The sequence below is a fragment of the Sciurus carolinensis genome, chromosome 19 (assembly GCF_902686445.1).
Source record: "Sciurus carolinensis chromosome 19, mSciCar1.2, whole genome shotgun sequence".
NCBI lineage: Eukaryota > Metazoa > Chordata > Mammalia > Rodentia > Sciuridae > Sciurus > Sciurus carolinensis.
Genome location: NC_062231.1, coordinates 11,962,915 through 11,987,273, shown reverse-complemented (window position 1 = coordinate 11,987,273; position 24,359 = coordinate 11,962,915). Strand labels below are relative to the sequence as shown.

General features: G+C 52.5%; 1 protein-coding gene across 1 annotated transcript in view; it reads right to left on the bottom strand.

Moving 5' to 3' along the window:
- Positions 1–24,359, bottom strand: part of C19H3orf20 (chromosome 19 C3orf20 homolog) — a 48,075-nt gene that overhangs the window by 9,297 nt on the left and 14,419 nt on the right. Inside the window, exons 6-12 of the mRNA XM_047534993.1 lie at positions 22,951–22,955; positions 20,498–20,650; positions 19,309–19,429; positions 13,696–13,827; positions 9,791–9,914; positions 7,952–8,204; positions 1,815–2,121 (exon numbers count right to left, since the gene is read on the bottom strand). Coding sequence (XP_047390949.1) covers positions 1,815–2,121; positions 7,952–8,204; positions 9,791–9,914; positions 13,696–13,827; positions 19,309–19,429; positions 20,498–20,650; positions 22,951–22,955 — 1,095 coding nt within the window. The remainder of the gene's footprint in view (positions 1–1,814; positions 2,122–7,951; positions 8,205–9,790; positions 9,915–13,695; positions 13,828–19,308; positions 19,430–20,497; positions 20,651–22,950; positions 22,956–24,359) is intronic.

Below are 24,359 nucleotides of genomic sequence, written 5' to 3'. Positions count from 1 at the left end.
GCTGCCTTATCCAATGAAGCTTCAAAGGTGGAACCCAAGTCTCTGCTAAATCCACTACCACCTCTAATCCTGCCTTCGAATCCAATGCCACACCTTCACCCGCTTCAACCCCCAGCCTCCTTCCGGCTGCTCATGTCTGGGCCAGGTCATCTGAGCATTACCGTTGCTCAGTGAACATCCGCGGCCGTCCCACGGGCAAGAGCCAACTCCACCATCTCATATGGGCAGGAGTCACATCTTGACAAGGATGGGCACAAAGCAGGGTCTCAATAAATGTTCACTGAGCCAGGTGCACATGCCTGTCATCCCAGCGGCTCAGGAGCCTGAGGCAGGAGGATCACAAGTTCAAGGCCAGTCTCAGCAACTTAGTGAGGCTCTAAGCAACTTAGGAGACCCTGTCTCTAAGTAAAAAATAAAAAGGGCTGGAGATGTGGCTTAGTGGTTAAGTGCCCTGTATTCAATTCCTGGTACAAAAACAAAAAATGTTCACTGAACTGAATCAAGATGGAAGTTGGCTCTAGAAAACACACATGGTTCTGACGTGCGGGTCTGGTCCCGAGGGCTGGGGCTGCCCCTGCTCTCTGGGAGCCAGGCAGTGAGAAGGCTCCTGGAGGCTGGTCAGAAGGGCTTGAGAGTGGGCATTGGGTGGGGCCTCCGGGGGCGGGGCCTCCAGGGGCGGGGCTCCCGGGGGCAGGGCTCCGGGGCGGGGCTCTCAGGAGGCGGGGCTCCCGGGGTGGGGCTCCTGGGGCGGGGCTTTCAGGAGGCGGGGCTCCCGGGGGCGGGGCTGGAGCGTGTTCACAGACCTCCCACTCGGGTCACATACACTCAGAACACTGCAGTGGCAGAGGGGACACAGGTGGCCACAAGGGATTCCAGCAGGCATGCGAAGAAGGAGAGGGTGAAAGAAATGACCCTGTGGACACCCAGCTCCCATGTCCACTGGCATCCTCTGCTTGAGTGTGTCTGGGAACTGGGCCATATTTAAACTGTGCTAATGCTGCTGAGAATGACGGCAGACTCAGAGGATGGCGAAGCCTGAGACTTATTAATGACTTGACGGAGGCCAGTAAGTGGCGGGGGGAGGAGTTCCAAGGACTCCAACCCTTGGTTCCAAAGAACACTCTATTTTTAAAATATTGGAGGGGGGTTACTGGGGATTGAGCCCAGGGGTGCTTAACCCCTAGCCACATCCCCAGCTCTTTTTAAATATTTTATTTAGAGACAGGATCTCAGTGAGCTGCTTAGGGCCTCACTAAGTTGCTGAGACTGGCCTCCAACTTGCAGGCCTTCTGCTTGGCCTCCCCAGCCGCTGGAATTACAGGAGTGAGACTCTGCCTGGCATCTTCAGGCCCCTTTTAGGCTCCAACCTCAGTGAACCCAGACCTTGAACAGCTCTTCTGCCCTCTACACCCGTGCACAGGCCACCACCTCTGCCAAAACCCAATCCACTTGCCAAAACCCCAAACATCCTGGAGGCACTGCTAGAACCCAGGAGGTGACCGGTACATGGAGCCACTGCTGTGGCTGCCTCCATGCCAGAAGCTTCTGCAGGGCCTGGCTTATGTCTGAGTGGACGGCAGATGCCTAGGGCCTCACAGGGCCCAGCACATGGGGGAACAGAGGACAGACATTTCCTAAGAGGGAAGATGAAACAAAATGTTCCAGACAGTAGGAAGGCATGTGCAAAAGCCCTGAGGCAGAAGGAGGGTGGCTTCTGTGCCAGATGATCTGCCAGTCAATCACCACAGGGCTCTCCCTCTGGCCCACCTCCCTGCCTCTGGCCTCCGGGGCCTCCTCACTGGGCCCAAACCAACCTGGATGCAGGGGGAGGCCCGACCCTGCTGTCGATGATTGTACAGAGTGTCCACTACCCACTGGAGCTGTGCGGTGCTGGCGGGGTTCTGGCTGGAGACTATGCCGAACACCAGCACTTGGCTGGGGTCTCGTGGTGCAGACAGGAAGCGCTCCAGCTCCTCGTCTGACACCAGGGGCGCCTTCACGATGCACCTGCAGCCGGGCCGGATGTCTTCCTTGCGCAAGAGCTTCCGGAGCACCAAGGGGCAGTCGGAGGGCGAGGCCGCCCACCTGATGACGCTGGGCACCTCTCTGGTCACCTTCCCTCTGCAAGCGGGAGCACAGTTAGAAGGTGTCCTCAGCAGGCTGGTGGCAGTCCCTGTCCCAGCTCCTGACTGCAGAAGAGCAAAGGCCTGCTGCGGGGCGTGGCTGCGGGGCGTGGCTGCAGGGCATGGCTGCGGGGGCGTGGCCGCAGGGCGTGGCTGCGGGGCGAGGCTGCGGGGCGTGGCTGCGGGGGGCGTGGCCGCAGGGCGTGGCTGCAGGCAGGTTCCAGCCTGGCTTCACTCACAGGGTGTGGCGCTGTCTCTGGCGGAGCCCGTCTGGGTGCAACGAGTCATTCATCGTCCAGCCAGGCCGGCAGCGCACACTCTGGAGTCCTCCTTCACTTCCTTCTGTCCCACCCCGCGTCTCGTTGCATGCGTCTGCAGGCCTGCCCCATTTATCCTCAAGGCGGAGCCTGAAGCGGACCTCTCTCCGCGTCCTCCACTGCCCTCAACGGTCTAAGCCTCCCTTTTTTGCGGGGAGGGGGTTTGTGGTACTGGGGATTAAACCCAGGACCTCGCCATGCTAGGCAAGGGCTGTATCACTGAGCCACGTCCCCAGCCCTTAGAATTTTACTTAGAGACGGGGCCTCACTAAGTTGCCCAGGCTGGCCTCCAACTTGTGATCCTCCTGCCTCAGCCTCCCGAGTCGCCAGATTACTGTGTGGGCCACTGCGCCCCACCAAGCCTCTGAATTTCTCAAGTGCCTCTTAAAGGGGCTTGTGCTTTCTTCCCTGGCCTCTCTCCACTCCATTCTGCAGTCAGTGTGCCCAGGGATCCTGTTAAAACCCAATTCGCATCATGCCACTACTTTCTTTGAAACCCTCTGGGCTTTCCTTCTTTTACAGAATAAAAGCCCAAGTTCCCACAGTGACCTTCAAGGCTGCCTCGGATGGCATCCCCCTGACCTCTCATTCCCCTATAGTCTCACCTTTGCACACTGTGCTCTGGCCACACTGGCCTCACGGTAGGTGCCAACCCCAGGGCCTTTGCTCTTCTCTTCAGAGTCAAAAAACCTACTCTCTCATTTTTTTTTTAAATACCTTTATCTTATTTATTTATTTTATGCAGTGCTGAGGACGGAACCCATGCTTCGCATGTGCTTGGCAAGCGCTCTACCACTGAGCCACAACCCCAGCCCATCTCATCTCCTTTAAATGTCACCTTCCTTTCTGACTGTCCCATTCTGTCTCCCCACCCCACCACTCTTTCCCTTTCCTGCTTAATTGTTCTCCTGCTCATGAACATACTCTATATTTTAATGATTTGTTTTTACCATTGTCCTTTTCTGTGCCACTAGACAGAAGTTTGTGACTATGAAATGTTCTGCTCAGTGGAGTAAAATAGGAGCCAATGGGAAGGAATCGATAAACATTCGTATATTTATTTGGCACCTATCAGGTGCCAAATGGGTTGTCCAAGGAGGCGGTACGTGGACGGAAGAAACTCCATCCAGGTGTAAGGAGCAGCTGGGTTCCATTTTCCTAATTACTACTGTCTCACATCGTCTTTAGCATTTCACAGCGTCAACAGCCCCCGGCATCGAGAGGGCCATGGTTAATTTTATGAGAAGCCTGTGAACGAGGCAGGGTCTCTCATCACTACTGACAGATCAGGAAGCAGGAGGCTCACAAGGGGCCCAGGGGCCGGCCAAGCAAACACTGCTATTTAGGTGGCCAAGGCTGGGATCAGGAACAGATCCTCCCCAAATAAGAGCCATGCACACCATTTGCATCTCAGATCATTTTCAGAGGCGATCTGACACGGGTTAACACATACTGGAAAAACTTAAGATTGACATCACTGACTTGGCCGCGGGTGCAGCTCGGTGCAGAGAGCATGCTCAGCAGGTGGGAGGCCCCGGGTTCCATCCCCAGCTCCAGACCATTCAAGAAGTAAAAGAATAACATGTAAGAGAACAGCTCTTGTTTGGGAACCTGCACATCTGGAGGAAAGGCGGTATCTACCAGTCTGGACTCACACCAGGGTAAATCCAAACGGATCCAGGCTTTAAACATGGGAAAGTCTAGCTATAAAGTCCCTCCTGGAGGATTTAGGAGAACTATTCTATAATTTCAGAGCAGGGAGACCTTTTCTAACTCTGACTCAAAAGTCCAGACGTCGTAATAGAGAAGGGCTGACAAAGTCAACCACGCGACATAAAAACGGAAACCAAACCAAGAAATCCTGCGGAGCAAAACCACCACAAGCAAAAGACAAAAAGCAGGCTGGGGCGCCACCCGGATGTCCCCGCGCACGTGAGGCTGTTCCTCTGCTCCCGGAAGGGCTACGAGTGAACGGGAAGGACTTAACATCCAGTTACACACGGACAAGGTGGCCAACCAGCGCATCACCTAGAAGGATACGGAAGCCGTTTTTGAAATTTCAAGGCCACCACACTGGCAGAGCGAGAACTTCCCAAAACTCTAGCCCTTCATTGGAGCAGAAATTTAAGTCAGCAAAAATCTGTTAACCTCCACTTCATCAGAGCTCTGGAATTTAACTTAAAAAATAAAAATAAAAAACTACCTAACAATCATCAGGCAAATGCTTAAGAAATAAACTGCTAAATTTTAGGAAAGAGGACATTGTGGCATCTTAACTTGGACCTCTGCCGTCCTCAGTGCTCAGGGTGGGGGCTGCAGGGAACAGCAACCTTCATCCCTGGCCCAGCTCGCTGGTACCACAGGGGGAGCCGGGCACTGTCTGCAGGTGCCTGAGGGATCGGCTCAGGGCCTCACCTGCTTTGGGCTGTTGACTGAGTGTCCCCGCTGCAGCGGCCCCGGGAAGCACGTGTTGAAAGCATTTAAAACAAAGATGTGAGACACAGCCTCCCGGGGTGAGGGATAATGGGGTGTGCACAATGGACAGATCAGAAATTCTAGGAATAAAGAGCTCAGGGAAGGAGGTATAGAGTAAAGGCTTTGAAAGGTCTCTTGCTATGGAAGGATCTAGATACCAGGTCTGGAACCATGGGTTTTTGTTTGCTGGTTTGTGACTGGTTTTCTTCGAGGGGTGGTAACTTGAGATTGAACCCAGGGGTGCTTAACCACTGAGCCACATCCTCAGCCCTTGTTTTTTATTTAGAGACAGGGTCTCGCTGAGTGCTTAGGGCCTCGCTAAGTTGCTGAGGCTGGTCTTGAACATGTGATCCTCCTGCCTCAGCCTCTGGGCTGCTGAGAGGACAGGCATGTGCCACTGCACCAGATAGAAGCCAGATTTTTAAAAGACTGAGGGAGTCTTTGTCACTAGAAGGCCTACCACAAAACAAGACAAAAACAAAAACACTCGAGTGAACAAGGTAGAAATGGAAGGGTACCAGACAGTAAGTTGAAGCTGTCTAACATCGTGCACAACCATAGAAACGAAATGATGTATCCCATTTGTGTCCATGAATCAAAATGCAGTTTGTAAAAATTTTAAAAATCTTCATCTACTCCAAAAATAAATAAATAAAATGAGTTTTGGAATTGAAAAAAAAAAAGAAATAAGGAACACTGGTAAACGTAACTACCTAAATAGATATGAAAGCAGTTTTAATATATTTCTAGTTTGTAACTTCTGTTTTTTCTCCCCATATTATTCAAAGAAAAATGAGGGGTAGGGGGGTTCGGAGCTCAGGGGTAGAGCCCTTTGCTAGCATAAGTGAGGCCCTGGGTTGACCCGTAGCATGTCAAAAAACAAAGAAAAGGAAAATGCATGAAATGATAGCTTTAAAACTGTGTTAACAGGCACACACTGGATGAAGATGTGATCGGTGACAATAACATGTGGCTGCAGGAACAGAAACAGATGAATAGGAACAGAGGCTTCTGGGTGTTAGTGAAGTTAGGTTGGTACTAATCAAAATCAGGGGCCGGGGTACAGCTTGGTGGCTAGGACAGGCCTAGCATGCACGAGGCCCTGGGCTTGATCCTGAGCATGTACGACAAACACATAACACAACAAAACATGGAAAAGGAGGAGGAGGAGGAGGAACAAGAATGGTGATCTCAGGGCTGGGATCCTCCTCAGTGACAGAGCATGAGGCCCTGGGTTCAATCCCTAGTTCTAGTATCCCACACGCACACGCACGCACACGCACACACATACACACACGCACACACACATGCATGCACACATACATGCACACACATTCATGCACACACATGCACGAACACATATACACACATGCACACGCACACGCACATATACACACACATGCATGCACACACATGCACACATGCGCACACACATGGATACACACATGCACACACACATGGACGCACACACATGCATGCACACATGCACACGCACACACATACACATGCACACACATATGCATGCACACACATACACACATGCATACACATACATACACACATGCACACGCACATGCACACACATATACACACATCAAACTAGTTCATTCTACACGTAAATATTGTGATCTGACTATATGTTTTCTGTAAGACATGCATTTTATATTAAAACATGCAAGTAAGTTGAGGCGGCTATACTAATATCAATAAAAATAGTCTTTAAGTAAAATATTATTACTAATATTATTTGATAATTATTTCACAGTACCAGGGATGGAATCTGGGGCCTTGCACAGACTAGACAAGCACTCTACCACTGAGCTGCATCCCCAACCCCAAATATATCACTATTCATAATGATTGATCAATCTACTTCACTATTCTAATCAAGGGAGAAAAATCACAAGCTCTTCTTAATTAATGCAGAAAAAATTTTATAAAATATAATCTCCACTGATGAGAAAAATTTTGATTGCCCTAGAAATAAATGGAAACTTCCTCGAGGTAGTAGAGGCTCTCTATAAAAACCTGCAGCCTGACAGGAAAACGCTGAAGAGTTCTCTTCTAAGACTGCAATGAGGCACAAGGCCTCTTGGTGTGTCTGGTTTGTCATTCTCACGTCTACTCAACAGAGCGTCGGAGGGCCCCACCGGTGCAGTGGGAAAGGAGAGGAAGAGAAAGAAATATCTGGAAAAGAAGAAACCAGTCTGGCAGAGAACGAGTCTGTACATGCAAGAAATCTAAAAGGACCCAGTGACAAAAAAATCCCTAAGAAGCCACTGTCAAAGAACTCCACGAGGACCTGCTGACAAACTAGGAATGATTGGGTCGAACAAGGTCACTGGGTGACAAGTCCCTGTGGAGAACGCAGCTGTGGCTTGCAGTTTGGGTCGGGATGGAGTCTGCACAACAGCTCGAGTCACCACTGATCGCAACTGAACATTTGGCACCGGATGGTTTTGAAAGCCACCTAGTGCCTCTGGACGGTGAGCCACGGCAGGCGGGCTGTGGGAAGGGACAGCGGAGGAGCCCATCCTGAGCCGTCGGGGTGGCCGAGCGGAGTGTCCTGGCTTTGCTTGCTAGTCTCCTAGCGGGGACCTTGGAGTGAACGGAACTCTAAGGAATGCAGGATTCGGCCACAGTAACTGGAAGAGCTTCCTGTGATCCTGGAAGTGACCCAGGAAGTGCAGAGAGAATCCCTTTTACGTCCCACGTTCGCAGCTGGCTCGGCCCCTAGGCCAGTCCCAGGAGCAGGACGGCTCTGCCCGGTAGAGGCAGCGCCAACGTGGGCACCTAAAGACTCTCGAGAGAAAACCACCTTCCAGAAGGACCCGGGCTGAGGGGCCGCTGGTGTGTGGAGTGTGGAGGCGTCTCCAGCCTTTTCTAGACCTCCCTTCTCCTAGCCCCTCGCCCGTTAGCTCCTGCCATCCCCCAGCCCTAGAATTCAAGCTCCCGAAGGGCAGGGACTCTTGCCCGTGCTTCTGATCACATCTTTACTGCCCATGGCAGACTCAAGACAGGAGGGATGCAGCCAACCTGGACATGGCCGAGGCCTTGGCGTGGATTTTGCTGCTCTTCTTCTGGACGGGGCTCACGGGAGCAGACTCGGCCTCCTCCTTTCCAGACTCCTCCATGAAGGAATCTGGTCGGGCCGACTGGGGCCGGGACAGAATTTCTCCCGGGTGTAAGGTCAACTTGAGGATCTTGTCGAGATGAGATCCGGATTTCAGCCTCACCCGACTGAATTCTGACTCTTCCCTCCTCGGGGGATATTCGATGGTGAACAGACCTGGTTAATAAGAGACACGCCTTCACTTTCCATCGCAGACGGCCCGCCGCTGCCCCTGCTCCTGGGCTCTACCCCACTGAACCACCCGTCCGCTCACCCCGTCCCTGCTTCTCCACGTCTAGAGAGTCTCCTGCCCTGCCTGCTTGTCTGCATCTAGCCCTCTGCCCCACCTGCAGCAGAGTCAGTGGTCAGCTGAGTGTGAGAATGAGTGAATCCCACTCCTGCTCATTCTCCAAGACCCAGCTTCAACCCCACCTTCCCCAAGAGGCCTGTGACTGACTCCGCCCTGGATGGTCCAGAGCTTCCAACACAGAGCTGAGGTGCAGAGCGCGTTCCTGGCTCATGCTGTTCCCTTCCCTGAGAATGCTGTTCCCTGTGCCATCTACTTTCTTTGTAGTGTTCATGTTTTTTTTTCACTTTCTTTTTGTACTGGGGATTAAACTCAGGGGCCCTCGACCATTGAGCCACATCCCCAGCCCTATTTTGTATTTTATTTAGAGACAGGGTTTCATTGAGTTGCTTAGGGCCTTGCTAAGTGGCTGAGGCTGGCCTTGAACTCGTGACCCTCCTGCCTCGGCCTCCTGAGCCGCTGGGATGACAGGTGTGCGCCATAGCACCTGGCTACTGTTTCCACATGTTTATTGGTGCATTAGAGTCATGTGACAGTGAGATTTGCTGTTCCACATTCGCACATGCACACCATGTGACAATATAATTCATACCCTCGTCTTGCTTTCCCTACTAGACGGGAAGATTTCTGAGGCCAGGGGCCTCTCGTTCCTTCACTCGCTCACCTGAACATTCATTGCATGAGCGTGTTTGGAAAATACAGAGAACACAGGACAGGGCTCCCTGCCTCTGAGAACTCCCGGGTGACGGGAGGGAATGTTCTCGGGCTCGGCAGCAAGAGTCGTGACTGCAGCGTGACAGAGCATGGCGCCCGGAGGAGGGCAGGACACGTTCTGCTGCGGGGGTCGAGGAAGGCCTCCCGGGAGGACAAAGCGGACGAAGCCTCCAGAGACCAAGAGAGAGGCCCTAGAGGCCCCTCCGTGCCCAGCGGGGGTGACGTGGAGCGGGACTCGGTGTCCCCTGTGACTGGCCCGCCAGCAGCGAGGGGGGAGCTGAGGCCTGGGGGGGCTGACAGGGCTGACAGGGACAGCCCGGGAGGTGACAGGGACAGCCCAGGAGGTGACGGCCTTTTCTCTCCTGTTGAGACCTCCACACAAGGACAGAGGCATAGGGGCCACAAACAGATGGCGGTAAAGCGGGAGATGAAGCTGGAAAAGTGATGGAGGGGGTGGGCGGGGCTGAGGGGGACCAGAAAGGTGACAAGGGACCCCGAAAACAGGACGCTCGCCTGAAGTCGTCAGAGACACACGGGGAACGGGCTCAGGGATGGCAGGCGGCCGCGCCCACCGCTCTCAGGCAGATGCCGCAGCGGCTGAGACCCAGGGTCCCCTCCAAAATGGGGACGGATCCCTGCCGCCTGGGCCCCAGGTGGGATGGGGGTGGAGGGCTGGACCCAGACAGGGGTGACCAGGGCTCGGGAAGCCACCAGACAGGCCTGCGCCCCTCCGGCCGCTTACCTGCCGCCAGCAGGACGGAGTTCATGAACTGAGTCACGGTCTTCTGGAACCTCCTCTTGATCTCGGCCAGGGCTCGCGTCAGCTTGGACATCTTCTCGTCCATGCTGTTGATCCTGCGGTTTGGCTGCAGGGAGGCCAGGCCGGCAGTCATGGCCACCTGCCCCTTGAGGGTGACTGTCCCCCAAAGGCCCAAGTGTTAAGGGCCTGACCCCCAGGGTGGTGCCCCTGGGCGGTGGTGGACCCTGTAAGAGGCGGGGCTGGCGGGGGGCTGCAGGCCCTTGAGGGCTTGCCTTTGAGGGGACTGTGGGACCCCAGCCCTTTCCTCTCTCTCTCTCTTCCTTCCTGGTCATGAGGTAAGTGGTTCTGCTCCACCACTCGCCCCACCATGATGTCCTGCCTTGCCACAGGCCCAAAACCACAAAGCCAATCCACCAGGAACTGGAACTTCCAAAACTGTGAGTGAAAACAAACCTTTCTTCTTCCTAAGTTGATTGTCTCAGGCATTTTGTTATAGTGATGGTCTTTGTGTCCTATAGTGCCTATCATGCAGAAGGAGCTTAATAAATGCTGTGCTTATGGATCACTAGATAGACAAAGGAGTCTGAGGAGCTTCTGCTGCCAGTCTCCCTCTGCAGTGGGAGAGTCCTAGCTGCTGTCAGCTCCCAGGTGAAAATCTGTCATCGACCAAGGTCATAGGGATTGATCGGTCAGCGGAGGCACAAAGGCCTTTTGTCTCAACTCGGCAGGGTCACAATGGTAACTGCTCTGTGCTGGTCGTCCACATCCGTCCATTCCTGCCTGGGGTCTTGTTCATTTTCCACTTCCGTTATCCCTACATGAGGTTGGTTCCTGGAGGACGGGACCAATGCTTCCTCTATTTCTCACTTAACATGGCGTGGATGTGGGGGGAACATTCTTCTGTGGACTTTGAGTCTTGGGTGGAGAGAGTAGGGTGGCAGGAGAGGGGTTTTCAGAAGGTGACAGCATCAGCCAGGGGTCCTTCTTTCCTCTGCGGCAGCAATTCTATAAAGGATGCCCCCAGTTAAGAGCAAAGACTCAACCGTCCTTCCTATTGTTGGCCCCAGCCACTGCTTCTGGGCTAATTTTATTTATTTATTTGTAATTTATACCCAGCCTGCTTCCAAAAAGGTTTTGAAGCAGCACTCTGGGCTAATAAAGCATTTAAATCGAGCCATCGCCTCGCTTCCAAAGTGCTGCCTTGACAGAAATATTGAGCGAGGAACCAGGCCTCGGGCTGTAAGCGCTGGCCGGCCTTTCCACCTGCTGCGATGACGGGCGGCTCTTTCCGGGAAGATGGGTGTCTGGGGAAACCATTTAACGAGCTTCCTCGTGACAGAGACTTTGAGTGAGGAGACGATCCTCCCCAAAGCCCCTGCTTTCCTAGGTGGCGATGGGTGATGGTGGACCCAGCCCCACGTAAGCACACACAAGGGTGGGGTACGTCAGAGTGGGCTGGGCCTTTACGTATCACTAGACAGATGAGGAAACTGAGGCCGAGACGGAAAAGGGTCCTGTGGTCACACATATTCCCCGGCCCAGATACTTAGCCAAAAACCTCTGCAGCTCTCGCGGTCCTAGAACCTAAGCTGAACCAATTGCCTGGGCCCTGGGATTTCATGCAACGTGCCAAGATGCTTAGGCAGGCGGGAAAGCTGTGGAGGCTCGCTGGGTGGTGAGTCGCCCAGCACGTGCAAGGTCCTGGGTTCCATCAGGCCCAGCATGCAAAAAAATAAAGGGGGGGCGGGGATTCAAATCCTGTGATCTTCTTCCTCCTCCTCCTCTTTTTCTTCTTTCTGACGGTGCTGGGGTGGAGCCCGGGGCCTCGCCCAGGCAAGGCGAGCGCTCTGCCACAGGGACCCCCCCGGCCGGCTGCGGTTCTTCTCTTTGAAGCAGCCAGTGCAGGCTGACTCTGCAGGCGTCTTGATTTTTCTGGGTGTTCCTATGAGACCCCCTTAATGAGCACTTCCTGGCCTCCCGCCAGCCCCTGGCTGCTGATCCAGCTGGACTGACCGGCATATGTGTCTGGGCCCCTTTCCTTGGACTGCGAGGTGCCCAGAGGCTGGTGGAAGTGACGCTGCATCTCTAGGTCCCAGCAGCTGGCGTGGCACTTGCTGAGGTAGCCAGTGAATTCATGCAGGTGAAATGCCGCCGGGAGGGACCGCAATGGGAAAGTTTTCTGCAACTCCCTAAGGAAGGCCTGTGTTCTGGGTTTCTAGGGACCCTGAGGGTCTATGGGCTGGTGGCATCCTGTGGTAAGTGTCCCCATAGCTTAAGAATCTCTTTCTCACCAGGCTCCGTGGTGCATACCTGTAATCCCAGCAGCTCGGGAGGCTGGGGCAGGAGGATCAAGAGTCCAACAGCCTCAGTCACTTACTGAGCAACCCTGTCTCTAAATTAAACATAAAAAGGGCTGGGGCTGGGGTTCCGTGGTAAAGCACCCCTGGGTTCAATCCCTGGCACCAAAAAACTAAAGCGAAAAAATCTCTTTCTCAGACTTTCGTAGGTCACCCAAGCCACCACTGTCCAGCACCACTCACGATCCCTCCAGCTGGACAGAGGCACCCTGGGACTGACCCCGGCGCCCTGGGAGGTGTGGCCTCCGCTTCCCCTCCCAGGACCCAGTCCCAGCAGAGCACTCTGGGCACATGCATGTGCTCTGGGGCCTCCAGAGGAGCCCTGGACCGTCCTGGGCTGCTCGTCCACTGCTCTCTTCTGGACTCTTTCTTAGGGACTGTGTCTCCTCATCCGCTCTTTCTCTCCTTCCGCGATGGCGACTTGACACGAGGCTCACGCTGGGATCCTCGAGGCCAGAGAATGGGAGAGCTGGACTTAAAGTGTCCTCTGCATTTTCAGCCACCGGGTCAACCCTGGGCAAGTCCAGTGACCCCCGTATCTCCAGGACCCGCAGCCTCGAACTCAAGCAGCCGTGGATTGGAAACATCCGGGAAAAACCCTGCATCTGCACCGAACACCTACGGACGTCTTTTCTCCGCCTCGGTGCCTGAACGCCAGTGTGACAGTGACCTCAGGGCCGTGGGAGGCATCACGGAAGCCGAGGGATGCTTCCGAGTACCTGGAGGGTGTGCGCAGGTCCCGTGCGGTCACCACACCTTTCCGCGGGATGGACTTGACCTGGCGGGGCCGAGGCAGCGGAGCGTCTCCAACACGCGTCCCTGTTTTGTCCGGCATCGTTTCCCCTCTTCCTGGTCCAAGCGCCCTGCTTTTCCTTTAGGAAAACGCTTCTGCCCCAGCCCTCGCCTGGTGGAGCAGGTGGAGCCGATGCCCCAAGGCCGGACGTGAGACTCGAGTCTGGCCAGCTGGGGCAACACGCGGGGGAACGTCTTGGTCACGGGCGGCCATCAGAGCCACTGAGTACTGATGTGGTCGCTTTCTCTTCTCCTTCCCCTCTCCCGCTTTCTGGGGTGCTGGGGACTGACCCCGGGCCTCACGCATGCTGGGCACGATGTTGGCACTTCCTCTGAAGCACCTGGGACACCAGAGCTGGTAGGAGAATAGCTCAGAGATGCTTGTGGCATTAGGAGTGAGACTCTTTGAGGCTAAAGCCAACAAAGACGACAGCAGGACCAAGGGATGGGAAGGTCTGATGGGATCCAGCCTGGATCCAGCCGTGCCTGAAGCTGCACATCAACAGACTTCTCGAGTTTACTGAGCCAATGCATTCTTCTATCATGGCTAAGCCCACCCCTGTTAGACTCTGCCACTTACAACTGACGGACCCCTAACTTTCAAAAAGTTCACAGAGAAAGTGGTGCTAAGGTTAAGCCATGAGTGACAGTAGAGAAACACACAGGGCCTTGCATGGCAGGGTGGCCAGGAGTGGGCGCAAAGACCCCGAGACAGGCAGTCTCCCTGCTTGGCCTTACCCGTTTTTCCAAAGCCGTCACGTGGGGACAGCCTTTGGCTGACACGGTGAGCGTTACCGTCTCATTCAGGGAGGTGAAGGTGACCACGATGGAGTCCTGCCCCAGCACCGTCAGCTTCATCTGCTCGTTGACCTGCGGATGGAGAAGCCGCGCTCAGAGGCCCCTCCCACCTGCCCGACCCCCACCGAGCAGAGTCCCTTCCATCTTGGCGCTGAAGGTTAATGAGCCCTGTCTGGTCCTTATGCTGGAATTTAGCTCAAGATGGGAAAATCCCAGTGACTGGCTGAGAAAGTCCCCGAGGCCTCCGTCCCCTCCTCCTTCTCCTTCCAACCCCAGCAGGGGACCACCCGGAGGCAGGCAGGCGGGAGAGTCGCTGGCATCTCGCGAGGCTGGATCAGGAGCTGGCCCTCCGGGTCTGACCATGGGTCTTGTCCTGCAGCAGGCGGGGCAGCGACATGGTGGGGAGCACCCGGGAGCACCGAGGAGCACCGGGGAGCACCCGCACAGGTGGGTGGCAGACGGCCCGGAACAGCCTCGGCTCGCAGGCTCCTCCATCCCCTTCAACGAGCCACTCTTTATCCCCAGAGGGTGGGGGACCAGGCAGGAGCCCCTTCCCACCACTTCCACAGGCAGAGGGGAGCTCGGGAGGGCCAGTCGTCCTCGGGGGACACACGCCTCCTGGGAGCGCGGGGCCTAGAACGACCCCGGCTCCCCCTCCGCTCAGCAAGCTGTCCAGCCTCTCTGATGGCAGATGCTACTATTAAGTTCAAACGAGATTTTAAAAAATGGAGAGGTGGCCTCGGAAGCCACAGAGGTCCCCGTTCAAGAGCAGCAGGGATCGCCAGGTCGCGGGACAGCAGCGGCCTGCAAGGCCCCTGGACGCGCAGCGCGTGAGCCTTCCGCGGCGGCCCTTCCCAGGGTCCTGGGCGTGTGACCCCGACGTGGCTCTGCTTCTCCCAGTCTTCAGGCTCCCTGCCCCGCAGGCTCCCAGGACCCTCTGAACGAGGACACGGTTTTGCCCCTTCCACTTCCTTCTCCCTTTTCCGTTGGGGGCCCGGCGGTCAGCACCCCACTCCTCGCCACTGAGTCTGTCCCTCTTCCTCAGCACCCGGGACGCTGACCACACCTGCCGGGTCCTTGACGTCCTCACGTGAGAGAAAGGCCGCCCTTCCCCCCTCCTAGGGAGATGGGGGACAGGGTGCAGGGCCCGGCACTGCCTCCTGCCAGCGGGCCTTAGAGGGCAGTGGGCCGCCTTCTCTGAGCCCAGGAGGGGACAGCAGCTTTCTCCTACGGCGCTGTGCGTGTCTCACGGGAGGCGTGCGGCTCGGCATGGCGCGGCTGTTAACCACCCTCCCTTCTCCCTGGGTGGCTTCTCTTCCTGCCCTGCAACCCCCAAACGCGGTCATGGCCTGTCTTCTTGAGGGCTCACGACACCCCCTCATATCGTATGCATCGCCGCCCCCCATGCCTCACCCTAGGTCAGGAGCCTTGTCACGGTGGTCCAGAGAGATGGGCCACGGAGGCACAGGGGCACAGCGAAGCCACCTTCCCCTGATCCGCTGGGACGCTACTCGGTTTCCACTCACACTCCGTCCTGAAATCAGCTGACACTCTCTCCTACTCTCCCCTGTCCCTGCAGCCTGGGCCTGACTACCACGGAGTCCTTGGACTTAAAGGGCCCTTAAAAACAACAAAAAAAGTACCGAAACATTTTTAATGATGTCAGGTCTAGCTGGTAACCCTGTTAACTAGTCTCTCTACTAGTCCATGCATGGGTGTGTCCCTCTCCTGTCAAGCTCCCACCCACAGGCTGGACTGAGCACTGCAGTCGTTTTAAAAGCTCACCAGCTAGCTGGGTGTGGTGTTGTATGCTCTAATCCCAGACACCTGGAGGCTGGGGCAGGAGGACTGTGAGTTCGAGGCCAGCACAGGCAGTTTAGCGAGGCCCTAAGCATCGTAGCAAGACCCTGTCTCTAAATAAAAAATGAAAAAGGGGGTGCTGGGAACTGAGCTCAGTGGTAGAGCCCCCGGGTTCAATTGCCAGTACCCAGACAAAGCAACGACAAAACCGACCAGCTGGTTCTGCTTCCAGAAGAGCGGAGCCAGCTTCTCATAGGCTGACCCTCCTGTGGGCAGCTATTAACTTGAAGGAAAAAAACCCAAAGCTCTGAAGAGTGAACATAAAAGAAGGCGGATTCTGAAGACGAGCCAAAACTGAAAAGAAAGGACCAGAAGAGTTTCTGTTCCACAGCTGCAGCTTTGAAGGCAGCCCACAGTCGCAGCTAAACACTACCATCTTTCCTGGCATGGAGAACCCAGAAGACAGAACCTGGGTCAACCACAGTCACAGGAGAGTGTGGCGAGAACTTCAGAAGGGACGGAGTCAGAGAAGGAGAGCCCTGAATTCTGGGTATACACTGTCCACGTCTCTGGCCAGTCCCTGACCCGTGTGGGAGCCACCAACCCAAGAGAGCTGACGGCGAGGGGGCCGCTGAGCCGAGATCTGAGCTGCCGCCTACTGCAGAGGAGACCGAGTTCCAGGGAGTCTAACCAAGTTCACTGTCAGTTACAACAACATCAGTACTCTTCAGAAAAAGACATCGAACTCAGATTTCACAATGTAACATTTGCAATGTCAGCCTCAACTCCAGAATTACTCAAAAGGAGTAGAACCTGGACTCAATCCTCAGTACTCCCAAAAGAAGGAGGAGGAGGAGGAGGAGGAGGAGGAGGAGGAGGAGAGGGAGGAGAGAGAGGAGGAGAGGGAGGAGGAGAGGGAGGAGGAGGAGAGGGAGGAGGAGGAGGAGGAGGAGATGAGGATGATTTAGGTGAGTTCCCAAATTTGGTGAAATGAATTTACATATACTGATTCAAGACTCTCAGGAAACCCCAAAGAGAATAAATAAGAAAAAGACACCTAGACACATCACGGTCAGACTTAAGAAACCAGAGAAAAGAGAGAATCTTAAAAGCAGCTAAAGAAAATGAACACTGATTAGAGTAACTACAGACTTCTCATCCTCGGCTGTGGAGGACAGACAGGCCAGGAGATCTTTTAAAATGCTGAAAGGAAGGCAGAGAGCCAGCCCAGAATTGCATACCCAGCAAAAGTATCCTTCGATACAGGTTTTGAATTTGTTACTAGCAAAGGTGCATTGAGGTGCAAAGGAGACATGATGAAGGGGGTTCCTCAGGCTGAAGATAAATGATACCCGAGGGAAACTTGGATTTCAGGGAGGAACCAAGGACCCCAGAAATGGTCAGTATCTGGGTAAAAACAAACTGGTCCAAGACAGTATGCAAAGTCCCCAGCCTGACACCCAACACTTCCTACTCTCTCCACTTACTGCATCACATACACCTGTCCCCGCTTTCATTCACAAAAAGCACTTGTGAACTCTCCCCTTTCATTCACAAAAAGCACTTGTGAACTCTTGTTTTGTTTTGTTTTTGGTAGCATGCAGGGTTGAAACCAGGGGCGCTCTATCACTGTGCTGCACTCATGGCTCTTTATTTTGCTAGGGTCTTGCTAAACTGTGGAGGCTGGCCTCAAATCTGAGATCCTCCTTCCTCAGCCTCTCAAGTCACTGGGACCACCACAGCAGTTGTGCACTCTCAAAGATGCCACGCTCGGTCCCAACCTCGAGTCTTCTCGGGCCCCACTCATTCCGCCTGGAGTGCTCTGCCTTCCTCTCTCTCTAGGAGGCACACAGTCACCTCCATGTCACAACTCAAAGGCCGCCTTCTCTTCCAGACCTTCCGACTACAGAGAGGCCCCGGTGCAGCTCAGGAAAATGTATCCACAGATGACAATACAGGGCCAGCCCCTCTGAGATGCTTGCTCTGCATTATTTCACCCTGCTGGACAGATGAGGCAACCGGGACTCTGGAAGGCCGAGTGGCTCTCATCAAGCCACCCAGCCAGGGTCTGGCAAAGCGGGTGCTCCCTTTGGCTCCTCTGACTTTCGTCCCACGGCTCCATCCTCTTGACCACACAGGACGTAGGTGCCTGCCCTCAACCAGGGTGAGGTCTTCTTGGACAGAAAGTTCTCACACGGCGATGGAAAATCAGACATGAAGACGATACAGCCGTGCACCTGAGAAGGACCGGGTCGGACCTCAGCCCGCATCAGCAGCCCGTCTGGAGGAGACTACGGAGGCCCGGAACTCACGACAGACCAGCTGAGTCAGGACCTCCTGGAGGCTGTGCGTGGGGTCTGGGTTTCATTTCAAGTGGCAGAGGTGACTGTGAGAAGCAGTCAGAGCCGGGAACCTCTTTGTGACCGCTGAGGACCAGTCCAAGGTGGGCACTGGGAAGGGACGTGGGCCTGGGCCGGGTGCAGGAACGGGAGCCGTCTAGGCAGGGCTTGGGAGCCAGGCCGGTGGGATTGGCAGAGAGCAGACGGGGTGCCTTTCAGGCCAAGGGGGCGGGAAAGGTGGACCAGGGCCGAGGGACTGAGCTTTTCTCAGCAGAGGTGTGATCTGAAGGAACTGGGGTACAAGGCCGAGAATCTGGGGGCCCAGGCGGAGAATAAACCGAAGGGTGAGAGACGGGAGACTGAGGTGGGGCGTCAGGCCGTGCGTCCTTCCCAGAGGGCTTCTGGCTGGGACCCCGACTTTGGAGCCCGGCCTCCAGGTCAGCCTGGGGATGCTGCGTTCTGGGTTGTTCTCCGAGTCCTAACCCGACGAGCCAGCCGTCTCCACGGCCCTGTGTCTGTGGTACCTCCCTGGACTTCTGAGCACCTTCAAGGGTCATTTATCTTCTATCCCCGGGTTGGTGATTCTTAACTGAGGGGGGATTTCACCCCCAGAGGCAATTTTGGCAATGTCTGGAGGTATTTTTGCTCGCCACAACGGGGGGGGCGGCCGTCCTCGGGCATCTGCGGGGATTCTGCTAAGCATCCTGTGCTGCAGTGATAACAAAGAAGTACCTGTCCCCAAATGTCAGCCGCACTAGGGATGAGAAACCGCCCTCCGTGAAGCCGCGCGCGCGCACACGGAGCTATTTTTTTTTTCTTTTTGTTTTTTTGGGGTGCTGGGGATTGAACCCAGGGCCTTGTGCTTACAAGGCAAGCACTCTACCAACCGAGCTATCTCCCCAGACCCACACACGGAGCTATTTAACATTAAAACTCCAGTCCGCCATCACGGAATGCATCTTTGAGGAATGACTATCCAAGTAACCGAATGAATGAAAAATGGGTTTATGTTCATCAGCCATCTCGACGCCCAGATTTTTTTTCTTTTTTAAATAGTAAAGTTATAAAGACAAAGACCTGGGGAGACCAATAGAGAATCGCTAACTTTCACTACTGCCAGGAAACAGGCATTCAAAATTAAAGCTACCAACTACTGGAATTGTTACTTCACAAAGGATATTTTTCCAATAAAAATATATTAATGTTCGTAGCAAAAATCAAATAGGAAGACTGTTGCCACGTAAGGTCAGTGTAGCAGCCAAGGGTGACCAGATGCTGGGAAGAAAGTTCCCTCTGGCCAAACCCGACCATGTGGGCCAACCTGGGACCTCTGAAGGAGGCCACACGTTCCTGGAGGGCAGACCCCTGCCTTTTCGTTCTCGGAAGGTTCCGGAAGGCTGCCGCCCAGCCCTACCTTGTATTCCAGGGAGACCAGAGTTTCTGTCTTGGAAGTCCAGCTCCACCTGTGGACGACGTAGCCCTTGGTGTCGTTGGTGGTCCCGCCTTCCTCGTCCAGGATCAGGACGTATGGGCAGCTGGGAGGGACACACAAGTGAGAAGCTGGGACCAGGCCCCCGCGGGACGCCCTGGTCCCCACGGGCAGGCAGCCCTGGGAGCGTCTGCCCCCGGCTGAAGGCCGCCTCGCTTCCCTGCCAGGGGTGTTCTGGGGCCCCTGACATCTGCTGATGGTACTGGGGGCGTCCCAGGAACAGCCGTTCTGAGGCAGATGACAGCCTGGGGACAGACCCGAGGAGGCAGGAAACGGAACACGTCTGGTATCAGGCACCAAATGGGAACTGGAACACCCGTAAGAGGGGACTAACGCATGTCATCTGCCAACACAGAATTTGACATGATCAGTTCCTAATAGCTCATTTTTTAAATGCCGAATAATATTTCATTGTCTAGATAAACCAGATCCATTTATCTGCTGAAATACCTTTTGGTTGCTTCAAAGTTCTGGGAATTGTAAAATTGAGCTTCTATAAATATCTGTGTGCAGAAAAAAAAAAAAAAAAGAGGGGACTAACTCATTCCTTAGGGAGAGTCAGACAAAAATCAACCTTTGACTGGCAAAAAAAAAAAAGAATAAGTGCTTCTCTTAAGAGACTCCATGCCTCTCCTTCACCCGTGCCTGCTCTAAGAGACTTTTCACCACTAAAGAATTCTTCCCGAAGTCAGGCGCGGTGGTGCACGCCTGTCATCTCAGCAACTCGGGAGGCTGAGGCGGGACCTCGCAGGTTCAAGGCCAACCTGGGCAACTCAGTGAAACCCTGTCTCAAGGGCTGGGGACGTAGCTCGGTGGTGGAACACCCTGGGTTCCATCCCTAGCACTGCAAGAAAAAATGAAAACGAAAGAATTCTTCCAGGGTTCTCCCCAACAATCAAGATCCTAGTGCTTTGGGGAACTTGGTTCTTCTCATTGGCTATAATTTGGAGGCAGCGGGCAAGGTCGAGGCTGCAGAGTAGCTGTGTCCCTGCGGGCACTGCCGGGGACCTGCCTCACTGCCTTCCTGGACCGCTGGGCACTACCTGGCCTCTCAGTCAGCACTTCAGTGCCCCCGGCCACTAGCCCAAGCAGTCAGAACCCCCCGCCCACTCACCGGTTCTTTATGTTGTACTGCACACAGCCTTGGCCTTCAGCATTGAACAGGGCCAGGAAGGGGAAGTTAGGCGTGTCGTTAAAAAGACAGGTAATGGCTCTCCCTCGGCAGCACGTGGGGATCTGACACACGGCGATGTTTCCCGAGGGATAGCTGGCAGGAATGGTCAAGGAGGGCTGCAGCAGACTCTTCAGGCTCTGTTCTCCGGTGCCCCGTGCAAGCAAAACTACGTGTCAGCTACTCCTCGCCTTGTTCCCTCATCTGCACTTTGCCCGTGCAACAACCCAAGGGTTACAGAGCCCGCCCAGGCCCCGGGCATTTTCCTACATCTTCTTTCCATTCCCTGGCACCACCTTGGGGTAGATGGTATGGACTCCATCTCACACTTGAGGAAGGGTTTTCTGGGTATGATGGGTTTTGGGGACATGGAACTTGCAGTTTTGGGACAGTCCTGGGAAAACAAGGAAGAACTGATTATTCTACTGATGTGGAATCCAAGGTGTAGAAAATGACCAGTTCCATGTCACACCACAAGGAAATAGGTAGCAGAGCCAGGATCTGATCTCCAGAGACACTGGTTCTTTTAGGTCTGTCAAGTTGCCTCCCCTTCTGACTGATCTAGGGGAAGGAAATAGGTAGCAGAGCCAGGATCTGATCTCCAGAGACACTGGTTCTTTTAGGTCTGTTCAGTTGCCTCCCCTTCTGACTGATCTAGGGGAAGGAAATAGGTAGCAGAGCCAGGATCTGATCTCCAGAGACACTGGTTCTTTTAGGTCTGTCAAGTTGCCTCCCCTTCTAACTGATCTAGGGGAAGGAGTGATTTTCCTGTTCATTTCCTAGCAAAGAGGTCCCCAGAAGCATTAGTCCTGACTAAGGAGAACACAGTGTTGGCAGTTACTCTCAGATGGAGTAGCCTGGACAGAAGAATCTCGTAACTGGCCCTGGGATCTACTCTCCTAAGTATTTCCTATCAGTTGAAAGACAAAGAAATTAACAGATAGAAATAATCAAAAAATAACCTAATAGAAATCCTGGAGCTGAATGTACAATAACTGGAATAAAAAATTTGCTAAACAGATTCAATAGCAGATGAGAATGGTAGAAGAAAAAGAAACCATTTTACTCGAACATAAATCCATTAAAATTATCCAGAATGTGGAGCAGAAAGAAAAGAAAAGAAAGAAAAATAATAAAGCCACGGTGACCCTCTGGGAGGCCATCAAGTGTACCAACATATGCATAATGAGAGCCCCAGAACAAAGCTAGAGAGAGGAGAAAGAAAGAATATTTGAAGAAATAATGGCTGAAACACCTCTAATTTGATGAAAGGTATAACTCCACATATTCAAGAAGCTGAACAAACCTCAAGTAGGATACATTCAACGATATTCATACTGGAAACACATTCCAGCGAAACCATCAAAAGACAAAAGCAAAGAATCTTGAAAACGGCCAGAAAGATTAACAGCTGATTTGTCAACAAAAACTAAGGAGGCCAGAAGGCAATGGGATAAAAGAGCCCAAAGAAAAGGCTATCGACCAAAAGTTCCATCTCCATTAAAAATTATCCTTCAAATACAAAGGAGAAACGAACATTCCCAGATAAACAGAAGCAGGGGAGTTCACCACTAAGAGATCTTCCTACAGAAATGCTAAAGGGACTCCTTCAGATTGAAATGGAAGGACAAAAAGCCATAACCTGAAGACATCCAAAGGGGGGAAAAATGCTGTTAAAGGTAAGTACTTAAAAAATATAAAATTGAGTATTACTGTGTTTTTAGTTTAATTTTTACTGCTTTAGTTTAATTACTGTATTGTAGTTTAATTTTTCCTTTAGCAATATGGCTTGAATAATAAATAATAAAAGCGACAATTACAAATCTGTCAATGGGCTGATAGTGTACACATAAAGGTGTAGCTGCTGACAGTTTAAAAGGGAGGGATGGAACTATTTAGGAACAAGGATTTTATAGACTCTTGAGGGTTGTTATCAATTCAAACTATTTTATCAATTGTAGCACCTGTTTCCTAGGGCTACATAGGATGAATACCACAGAATGGATAGCTTGAAAGCAACGGAAACTTATTTTCTCACAGTTCTAGAGGCTAAACGTCCAAACTAAAGATGTAATATAACCTAATAGAAATCCTGGAGTGTCTGGAGGCTCTTGGGAAGAATTCTTCCTTGACTTTCCAGGTTCCTAGTGGTTACCAGGAGTCCTTGGCATTCCTTGGCTTATAGATGGTATCATTCCGATCTCTGCCTCTGCTATCATGTGGCCTCTTCCCTCTGTGGGGGTTATTTTTTCTTATAAGAACACCAGTCATCGCATTAGGACCCGTCCTGGTCCAATTATGTTACTGATTACATCTGTGAAGACTGTATTTCCAAGTATGGTCACACCTGAAGTTCCAGATAGACATGAATTTTGGGGATAAACTATGAAATCCACTATATCTCAAGGTCACTGCTAAGCAAATAAACAGATGATGAAAAGGAAATTAGAAGGGAATCAAAATGGCATGTTACAAAAAAAAAAAAAAAATCAAATACCGAAGGGGCAATGATGGAGGAAAAGAAGGTGTGAGATGTGTAGAAAACAAGAAGCAGAGTGGCAGAATTAAGTCCTTCCATATTGGTAATTACTTTAAATGTAAGTGGACTAAACTCTCCAATCAAAGGACAGTGACTGGAAAAACGTGTTTAAAAAAAAACTCAAGATGCAACTATATGCGGTTGACCCCATTTAGACCCAAAGACTCAAGTTGGATGAACATGAGAAGATGGAAAAAGATATTCTGTGCAAATCAGAACCACAAGAGAATAAGAGAGGCTGTACCAATAGCACACAGAATAGACTTCAGGTTAAACTTTTTTTTTTTCTTAATTTTTTGTTGTAGATGGACACAATGCCTTTATTTTATTTGTTAATTTTTAATGTGGTGCTGAGGATCAACCCCAGGGCCTCACACGTGCTAGGCTCTACCACTGAGCCACAAACCCAGTCCTTTGGGCCAAACATTTTTACAAGTGACAAAGAAGAACGTTACATACTGAGAAAAGGGTCAAAACCTCCAGAATATATAACCATAGGTGTAGACACGTCTTTTTATTTTTCAGATATATGAAGCAAATTAACAGAATTAAAGGAAGACGTAGTATCTGCCATTATAGTTGGAGACATCACTGTCTCACTTTCAATAATGGCTACACAGAAAATTGATCAAGCATTAGAGGACCTGAACACATGGTAAAACCACAGATCTAATGGGTGTGGACACACTCTGCTGCAGAATCCACATTCCTCTCAAGTTCGCCTGAATCATTTTCTAGTGGAGACAACACGTGGGCCACAAGATGAGTCTCAATAAGTTTTTATTTTATTTTTTGTTGTTGTTGTTGTTTTTTATTTATTTATTTTTCCCTCGCTTGAGGGGCCGGGGATTTGAACCACAATCCTTACGCCTGCTAGGCGAGCGCTGTTCAAAAGGAGCTATTTCTTCAGCTTCAATAAGTTTTTAAAAGATTGAAACCATAGAAAGTATCTCCCTTGATTGCCATTAGGTGAAACTGGAAATCTCTAATGGAAGAAAAATTCTGTGGATGTTCAACAACATGATCTTAAGCAACCAGTGGGTAAAGAAGTCACAAGGGACGTTTAAAAATACTTTGAGATGGATGAAAACAAAAAACGCCACAGGTCAAAACTTATGGGAGAAAGTGAACGTGTGCTCAGAGACAAGTTTACAGTTATAAATACCCACGTTAAGAGACAAGGTCTCAGAACAACTTAATGCCACATTCCACCTTCGGGAACTAGAAAAAGAAGAGTAAATGAAAGCAAAGCTATTAGAGGGGAAG